The sequence below is a fragment of the Danio rerio genome, chromosome 20, assembly GCF_049306965.1.
Source record: "Danio rerio strain Tuebingen ecotype United States chromosome 20, GRCz12tu, whole genome shotgun sequence".
Lineage (NCBI taxonomy): Eukaryota > Metazoa > Chordata > Actinopteri > Cypriniformes > Danionidae > Danio > Danio rerio.
In genome coordinates this window covers 53,292,501-53,302,405 of record NC_133195.1, presented here as the reverse complement: position 1 = coordinate 53,302,405, position 9,905 = coordinate 53,292,501, and the positions used below count along the sequence as shown (strand labels likewise).

At 39.0% G+C, this 9,905-nt stretch overlaps 1 protein-coding gene across 3 annotated transcripts in view; it reads right to left on the bottom strand.

The window, feature by feature from the left end:
- Positions 1 to 3,871: 3,871 nt before the first annotated feature.
- cpsf2 (cleavage and polyadenylation specific factor 2) overlaps positions 3,872 to 9,905 on the bottom strand; it is a 35,313-nt gene continuing 29,279 nt past the window's right edge. For all 3 annotated transcript variants that reach the window (XM_017352464.3, NM_001002384.1, XM_073932364.1), the window contains 3 exon segments: positions 7,342 to 7,662; positions 6,999 to 7,133; positions 3,872 to 4,190 (listed from right to left, as the gene is read on the bottom strand). In XM_017352464.3, coding sequence (XP_017207953.1) covers positions 4,098 to 4,190; positions 6,999 to 7,133; positions 7,342 to 7,662 — 549 coding nt within the window. In that variant the 3' untranslated portion in view covers positions 3,872 to 4,097.

Here is a 9,905-nt window from a genome sequence, read left to right as displayed (position 1 = left end):
AATTTAACATAATATTTCTATTTGTTTTAATCTATTTAATTTGTAAATACAATTAGGTTAGCAATCTATTTCTGTAAGGACAGCATGAACTATGACTAAGGTGACTCCAAACACGCAGGTCATGCGACTAAGGTGATTCAATTAAACACAGATCATGCGACTAAGGTGACTTAAAAAACACAGGTCATGCGACTAAGGTGATTCAAAAAACACAGGTCATGTGACTAAGGTGATTCAAAAAAACCCAGGTCATGCGACTAAGGTGATTCGAAAAATGCAGGTCACGTGACTAAGGTAATTCGAAAAACCCAGGTCACATGACTAAGGTGATTCGAAACACACAGGTCATGTGACTAAGGTGATTCGAAACACGCAGGTCATGTGACTAAGGTGATTCAAAACACCAGGTCATTTGACTAAGGTGATTCGAAACACACAGGTCATGTGACTAAGGTGATTCGAAACACGCAGGTCATGTGACTAAGGTAATTCAAAAAACCCAGGTCACATAACTAAGGTGATTCGAAAACCCAGGTCACGTGACTAAAGTGTTTCAAAACATGCAGGTTACCTGACTAATGTGATTCGAAACACTCAGGTCACATGACTGGGGTGATTTGAAACACCCAGGTCACGGGACTAAGGTGATTCGAAATACCAAGGTCACGTGACTGAAGTGATTTAAACACCCAGGTCACATGACTAAAGTGTTTTGAAACACAGGTCACATGACTAAGGTAATTCAAAACACACAAGTCACGTGACCAAAGTGTTTCGAAACACTTTAATTTCCTAGAGAAATGAAATAAGAACAGTAGGCATGGCTTGTTTTTTTTCTACTGTGAGCTGTTTGGATGTAGTAAAGTAAGTAAAAAGTCATAGTAAAGTCGTAGTAATGTCATTTCATTCAGAAAGACGGAGGAGACGTGTTAGGGAAGAGTTATTACAACCGAACGCACAAAGCGCACAAAATTTGAGACTCGCGCGATCAGTTCGCACTGTGCCGCATTTCATTCGAGTTGTATATAAAACACTTTGTAGAGATTTTGTAGGAAACAGGTATGACTGTACAGACATCTTTATGATACGTCCATGCGTGATCATAGGAATAACCAGATTAGCTTTGAATGACGCACAAAAAGAAAGCCCCGCCCCCTACTCAATATTCCGTATTCAACATACTGAAATAAAAGTCCCGGGAGTTTTCATTTCATGCAGACTTTACACTTTTCCAACAAAGTTTTCTAGAAGTTCATTCAAATATGTAGCAGAACGGATGAAAAACTCTGACTAAGACTATATTAAAGCAGAATATTTTGTATGGAGATGAGAATGGTGTCATCCGTGTAATGTATATCGGGACCATAATGTTTGCTGTGTTGGCAGACTGTGTGAACAAACAGCTGACTCAGGATCAGCCGTGCTGGAAATATTTCTGAATATGGCAGAAAGATTTGACCCTGGATCAGTTATTCAGGTCAAGGAAAACGAATATGATGTGGATTAGTTACAAGTTGAGGGACAGCAACACAGTTCATTTGAAGGCAAAAAATAAATCACGCTGTTACTTCGGTGCAGCATGAATTATTATTATACTAGTTTACAGTGCTGAAAAACAACTAAAGTAAACGGTGTGAGAAGAGACATGACAAAACAACTGGAGTAATAATGGTGCACAATGTAATGTCATACATTTACAGTGGATATAAAAGGTCTACACACACCCGTAAAATGAAGAACTCTTGTGTTGTAAAAAAGTAAACCACAATAAATCATTGTAAAAGTTTCTCCACTTTTAAAGTAAACCATAACCTGAGCATCATACTCACAGTGAAGCCCAGTGGCAGCAGCATCATGCTTTGGAGTTGCGTTACTTCAGCTTGAGCTGGGGCCTTAGTCAAGGTGGAGGGAATGATGAACAGTGCTAAATACCAGACAATACTAGAAGAAAACCTTCAACAAAGGAATGGCATCACCAGAGGAAAATTCAAGTTTTGGAATGGCCCAGCCAGAGCCCAGACCTAAATCCCATTAAAAATCTGCGGGGTGATCTGAAGAAGGCTGTGCACATGAGATATCCTCGCAATCGGATCCCAATTCTACTCCTTAAATATAATATTTATTCTGTCTGGTTCTCGAATCTAATTAGCTGATAGCCATGTGATATTCTGCAATAACAGCACTCGTACAGCCTCCTCTGTATTACTCCCACCAGATATGCAGCATATTGCACTGCTACCTGATTTACCTATTAGCCAAAAATTATATATAAATTATAAATAGTTTTAGTAGTGTACTTAAAAAGTGGTTCAAAACAAAACAGCAGTGTTTGCACAACTAGTATACTATTTGTTTGATCATGCCGCCTTTGCTTTTGCCTTCAGTAATTTTATGTAAAGAATTATAATGTTGAGCATATGCATTAATTATTTTCATTTTGTCAAGCCTCCTGTGGACAGGTGTTGAGAATTAGCAAGTCTGCTAAAACACTTAAATGCATTTAGTTGTCCAGTGTAATTGTGATGTCAATGTCAAATAAACAAATAATATTTGTATTCATTAAGAAAATGCATGATTAAATCAGCTGCATCCAGTTAGTTTATACCGTACATTAGTAGTCATTGTGATCTCAGCTCCAATATTTTATTTTATTTTTTTAAACTCCAGTGCTATATTGGGATTTACGCCTGGATTTTGCCTACCTAAATTTAAAAGCTTCCCAAATCCACATGCAGAGGTGTAAATGCAAAAATACTTTTGAAACGCTATTGAAAGTTTTACAAAATATCTGAATATGTTGTCTGTGTTATAATGAACACCTAAATAAAAGAGGCGCTTTTTGTATTTTTTATTTTTATAAACTCAAATTTGAAAGTGTACCTTTTAGGTTCTGTGTGGTCTAGAGTGCTGTAATTAATTTTGGGGGTTCCTGCACATGTCTGTAATCCTAGGAAAAAAGAAAAATGTCTCCACCATAATCTATGCAAGAGTTACTGTATTCCAACTGATGAGAGGTGCTGTACAAGCCACAGAGACCAATCCTTGTTTACATATTTCACTGTTCTTTTGTTTGATCAAACATAATTCACTGTGTTTGGAGCACATCAGACATATAAAAGGATTACTTATGCACATCACCTCAAAAACAGAGGAGAAATGGCCCTGAAGCACACAGCATAAGGTAAGAGATGACAGCTGTCTGTGCTATCTGGGGCTGCTTATTGATCATAAATGTATTGTTTTCACTTCTGCGCCATGGAAACACGGCGATTCATTCAGAAACTGTTTGATATGTGAATATAATTCAGTAAAAAGAACGCCAGAACCGTATGAGCACCAGCAAGAGCTTTCATTTGAGCTATAACTTGTACATGTGTCATATATGAACCATATGAAAATGAACCAATGTTCAATACCCAGCTCGGGAATCCAAAATACTGTGTATTTAAGTGTAAATAACTTTTGTACAGTAAAATAAAAACCAAAGTGATGCATATGTGCAAAAATATAGATTTTACACTTTTAAACCAAACCACTTATGGGGGTCAGGTACAAAGCTAGCCCTTTAAATCTTAAAGCGAAAGACAATGACGTCACGCGGAGTTTAACTAGTAAAAAAATGTAAATATAATGTCTGATCTGATTTCCAGTTCATCCGTCAAAAGTTGTAAGCAAGGCATTGTGGGATACTGTATTCATTATTATGCTGTGCTGCTTACTTCACATGTTGGCAAATGCAATATGTGTTCCATGCACGCACACACACAAAACCTTCATCCGACAGTGAGCTATTCTGAGCAAGCCCGGCTGGCTTTAGATAACAGCATGAATGTGAAAACTGTGAATGCACAAACTCACTTCGACACGTCGCTTCATTACGAAAACTGAAGTTTTTATCAGTGAACAAAATAAAGAGGTAAAAAACATTTCCATCCAGCAGTTCTGAACAAAAGTAATGATTCTTCAACAGTCCCGGCAGACGCTCTCGATTTGGGTCAAAATGTCCGTCATGAAAACACACGGGCAAACAAAAATAAAACATATGCAACTCAAAAGGCGTCAAGGGAATGAAAGTTTGGACTGCGGCTGAAGGATCGTTAAACGACAGCGTACTGTTCGTACAACAGCTCACGGATCCTGTAGTAATCGTCACAATGGCAGCCTTCCAGACAGATGCGGCCCGCTTCAGTCTGACGCACAGAAAAACACAGAGAATCAGTGATGAAAACATGCCTGATGATCTTACTTACAAACACTGGACAATCAAGATGAGTATAAAGGGACAATATGTAAGATTTATTTCATTAAAATAGCTAAAAACCACTAGAAGCCCTCAAAAAAAAAAAAAAAAAAAAAAAAAAAAAAAACACCGCTCCTGTTAGTTTTTTTATATTTCCTAAATGGTTTATGTTTAACATGGCGAAGAATTTTTCAAAGTAATCACTGTAGTATTTTTTCTTCTGTATAAAGTCTTATTTGTTATATTTTTTCTAAAATAGAAGCAGTTTTTAATTTTTTCAAAGCCATTTTACGGTCATGCTGAATATTTTGAAAAACACTTTTGATATCCGGTTTGGCTTTCTAGAAAACATCAGAGAAGCAGCAGCAAGGTCTTATTATGTTGTGTGTCTTATTAGAGCGCAGCAGCTCTGCTTGTTCTCCGCGTGATCACGAGCTGAAAAACCGAAAGTGGTGAACTGTGGCATAATAAAAGCTCTACTGCTTTTGTCATGCTCATCTCTCACCAGCATTTCCAGTCCAAAAAAAAAAAACTTGCTGGTTAAATATAAAATAACTTGGGGTGTGAATAATTTTTAGGCTTGACTGTATGTAAAACAAGGACTTTTAAGGAGTACTGTTAATTTTAAATCAGCCACCTTTATAATTCATCCCCAACATATGTAGCGCCATACAAGTCTGTGCAGTGCTTAGCATTTCACTTGCACTTAATTTTTACTTGAAAAATAATAATAGTAATGAGGAGTTTTCAAACATTTTGACAGTTTTAAAAACTCATATTTAAAGAACTTTAATCATATGTGTTTTTCTGGAGATATTCAAATGCGGTGTCTGAAATATTGATAAAATTGGCATCATTTGTCAGTGTTATTGTACAAGATCTAAATTTAAGGTTTTTAATTTAGGATTAATCTGTATTTGATAATTGAGTACAATTGTTGAAAAAAACAAAAATGTCAAATTTAATGTCAAATTTAATTTAAGCACTTTCAAGGACCCGTGTTTGTTTTTAAATACCAGGCCTTAAATCCATATGTCTGACATTCAAGTACTTTCAAGTCCTTGCTAATAAAACGGCAGTGCAAAACTTTTCTTAAGGTGCACTAAAACGTATACAAAATAAAAATCATATGTACATCAGTATTCACAGCCTTTGGCGTGAAGCTCTAAATTGAGCTTATCATTCTTGAGATGTTTCAGCAGCTTCATTGGAGTTCACCTGCGGCAAATTCAGTTGATTGGACATGATTTGAAAAGGCTTACACCTGTCTATATAAGGGCCCAGGGTTGACAGTGCATGTCAAAGCACAAACCAAGCATGAAGACAAAGGAATTGTCTGTAGACCTCAGAGACAGGATTGTCTCGAGGCACAAGGCTGGGGAAGGTTACAAAAACATTTCTGCTGCTCTGAAGGTTTTAGTGAGCACAGTGGCCTCCATCACCCGTAAGTGGAAGATGTTTGGAACCACTAGGACTCTTCCTAGAGCTGGCCGGCCATCTAGGCTGAGTGATCAGGGAGAAGGACGTTAGTCAGGGAGGTGATCAATAACCCGATGGTCACTCTGTCTGAGCTCCAGCGTTATTCTATGGAGAGAGGAGAACCTTACAGAAGGACAACCATCTGTGCACCTGTATAGTAGAGTGGCCAAACGGAAGCCACTCCCCACCGGGAATTTACCAAAAGGCATTTGAAGCACTCTCAGACCGTAAGAAACAAAATCCTCTGCTCTGATGAGACTAAAATTGAACTTTTTGGAGTGAAAAGCAGGCAACGCTCATCACCAGGCTAACACCATCCCTACAGTGAAGCATGGAGGTGACAGCATCATGCTGTGGGGATGTTTTTCAGCACCAGGAGCTGGAAGACTAGTCAGGATAGAGGGAAAGATCAATGCAGCAATGCACAGAGACATCCTGAATAAAGAGCTGCTACAGAGTGCTCTTGACCTCAGACTGGGGCGACGGTTCATCTTCCAGCAGGACAATGACCCAAAGCACACCACCAGAATATCAATTGAGGGGCTTCACAACAACTTAGTGAATGTCCTTGAGTGGCGCAGTCAGAGCCCAGACCTAAATGCTATTGAACATCTCTAGAGAGATCTGAAAATGGCTGTACACCGTTGCTTCCCATCCTTGAGCTTGAGAAGTACTGCAAAGAGGAATGGGCAAAAATTCCCAAAGACAGGTGTGCCAAGGTTGTGGCATCATATATTTAAAAAGACTTGAGGCTGTAATTGCTGCCAAAGGTGCATCAACACAGTATTGAGCAAAGGCTGTGAACACTGATGTACATGTGATTTATCAGGTTTTTAATTTTTAATAAATTTGCAACAATTTCAAAAACTCTTTTTCCACATTGTCATTATGGGGGATTGTGTGTAGAATGTTGAGGAAATAAATGAATTTAATCCATTTTAGAATAAGGCTGTAACCTAAAAAAGTGCTATGAATACTTTCCGGATGCACTGTGTTTGTGTGTGTGTGTGTGTATATATATATATATATATATATATATATATATATATATATATATATATATATATATATATATATATATATATATATATATATATTTACAAATCAGTGCATAGCTGTCTTTTTAAGGTGATAAGGCCCAGATTGGACTTTTTCTGAACAAAATGCATGAACACACTCAGTTTGTACAGCTTATAAAGTGCACCAATAAGCAATTATATCAATAAGCCATAGATATGATGATGATGATATATTGAGGTGTAAATGTGACTGCACTCACCCTCCTGACGGCCACCAGATTATTACACACCAGAACTCCACCAACAAACTCAGCCTGAATGCCTTCACGCAGCAGAACCTGCTTAAAGTCAGACAGCCGTGGCTCGTTGATAAACACAGACTGATGCCCCGGGACCTGCCCAAAAACACACAAACATTATTACACATTAACACGCCATACTTCATTAGATTCAACTATATTGCCATAGTGGAAAGTAGAGTAAAGAGCCAATGAAATGCAGTTAGCATCTAACCAGAAGTGTAAAGAGTAGAAATAACATAAATATATAAAAACAGTCAGAATTATTAGCCCCACAAGTGTTTAATAACCCGCCTCTCTTTACCTCATGTGCCGGCAGTGGCTCCAGTGTAGGAATGACATCGCTCTCCTCTGAAATCTCCTTCTCGTCTTCTCCAAACAGAGTCTTCATGGCCCTCTGGTTTGCGGCGGCTGCAGTGCTGGGCTCGGTGTTCAGCTCCTCTGTCACCTCCATCCCCTGCTCTCCTCCTTCCTCTGCCTCGTCCTTCGCCTCTCCCAGCTCCACGATTACACCCGTGTCCACTTTCTCCACACGCATGTCCAGAACGCCGTCGATCCAGGCCAGCTCTGTGTCTCTGGCCTTACAGAACTGCAGAGAGCTGACCAGAGAGTCCTTCAGTCGCACCTGCACACACACACGCATTCATCAGTCAACAATGTATGATACACTACCAGACAAAAGTCTTGTCTCCTATACAAGTTTTAGGAACAACCAATAAAAATACTTCTAGTGGATCATTTGGTATCGGAAGCGGCTTACATGAAAGGCAAAGGCCTCTAGATCAGGGGCTTTCAAACTTTTTAATCTCAGGGACCCCCAAATATGATGATTCCTTGCAGGGGACCCCTTTGCCTAAAGTTTAAAGTCACTTATGTATTTCAAGTATAAGTATGTAAACTAAAACTCTGTATAACATGAAGACATTACAGTTCATATTTCACAAGCAGGCAAAATTGTATTGTTTTTAAAACTATTTCAAGAGTTCACACTTAGCTGATGATCTATAAAAAGCTTGTTTGGCATGCTGTCCCGGGAGAGAGCCCCGAGCTCAAGGGCTTGGCAGGACCAGGCTTGGCAGGACCAGGCTTGCCATCGGCTTGGCAGGACCAGGGCCGGCAGTGTTCTTGCTGTGGGGCTCACAGTGCTAACCACTGGGCCGCCGGGCTGCCCAATCAGAGGTAAAGAGGAGAATAGGGGAGGAAGCAGGGTTTCTTCCAAACTAAGATAAAATGGACTGAAAACTGCGGTTATTCATAGTAGCTTAGGGCTCATATGATTGGAAGATAGTGATTAGCAAATACGAGACCGGCCGTGATAAATCATAAGCACGTGATCCTCTCGAAATTAGTTTATGAATAAACTTCACTTATTTTATTAGTTGGCAACTCACTACAGCCAGAAATGATTCTCAAAATATTTATATTTCATTAGAAAAAATAAATAAATAAATAGATAAATAGATATATAAATCTGGACAGTAGTAGTTTCTGTAGTTTTTTTTCCCTTATCTTGCATTTATGGAAAACTGCTAAATATTTACATTAAACTTATGTGTCTGCTTACTGTGTTGTCTGACAAAGGCACACAATCTACCTTTCATGCCGCTTCCTCTCTAAATAACTCTTTAATGATGTCTTTGGTAGCTGGTAATAACAATGCTTGTGGAGTGATGCTAAGTATGACGCTTTTAAACACCTCACAGGGACTAATGCGTGCTGCCGAAAAATACTAGCCTGCCAGGCCAAACACAGCTCCTGATGTTTGAAATAGTCAATTTTTCTGCCTCATTGGGATGTTTTTGCTGTAGATGGCGCTTGAGCTTGGATGGTTTCATGCATTTGTTGGAGAGAATCTTTTGACAAAGAACACACTGGGGTCTATCGACTCCCTGCTTTAGTGGCAGGTAAAACCAAACGCAATGTAAGTTTCGTCATATTTTCTGGTTTCCGCCTTAACGCTCGCCAAGTCAGATTTACATGAACTGCTTGCAGAAGCGAGATTCTATAAAAATCTTTCCATCATCTGTACTGCACTTACAGCCGCTAATTGCCCTATTCAACTGTATGTAAAACCTTAAAGAGCGCAAAGGATTTTGGTATAAACACATTACAATCAAGTATCCACTTATATAAATCATAAAACTATATATAGACTAATAATTTATAGTCATTAATAATTTTAGGATTGGAAAAAAATCTAAAAATTAAATCATTTTTTGTTTCTGCCAAGTTGTAGCGGACCACCTAGCGCTATCTTGCAGCCCACCAGGGGACCCCAGTTTGAAAACCCCTGCTCTAGATGACGCTTATTTTACCAAAATAAAATATGATCATGCCTTGATTTTTAATTATTTCATTAGCACAGTACAGTCTGACTTTGCTTAGACATAAGTCTTGTCACTGAACAGAAATAATGTCCAGTGTAGAATATAAAGTCATGCTGCAGTGGAAGCAGAATGAATATTGTGTCTGACTCCATCATGAGCTTGGAGGACTGCATCCATACATCTCTGCAATGACTCAAATCACTGATTAATAAAGTCATCTGGAATGACAAAGAAAGTGTTCTTGCAGGACTCCTAGAGCTCATCAAGAGTCTTTGTGTTCATCTTCAACGCCTCCTCCTCCATCTTACCCCAGACATAATCAATAATGTTTACTCTGGTGACTGGGCTGGCCAATCCTGGATCACCTTGACCTTCTTTGCTTTCAGGAACTCTGATGTGGAGGCTGAAGTATGAGAAGGAGCGCTATCCTGCTGGAGAATTTGCCCTCTCCTGTGGTTTGTAATGTAATGGGCAGCACAAACGTCTTGACCCCTCAGGCTGTTGATGTTGATCATCCACTCTGCAGATCTTGCAAGCCCCC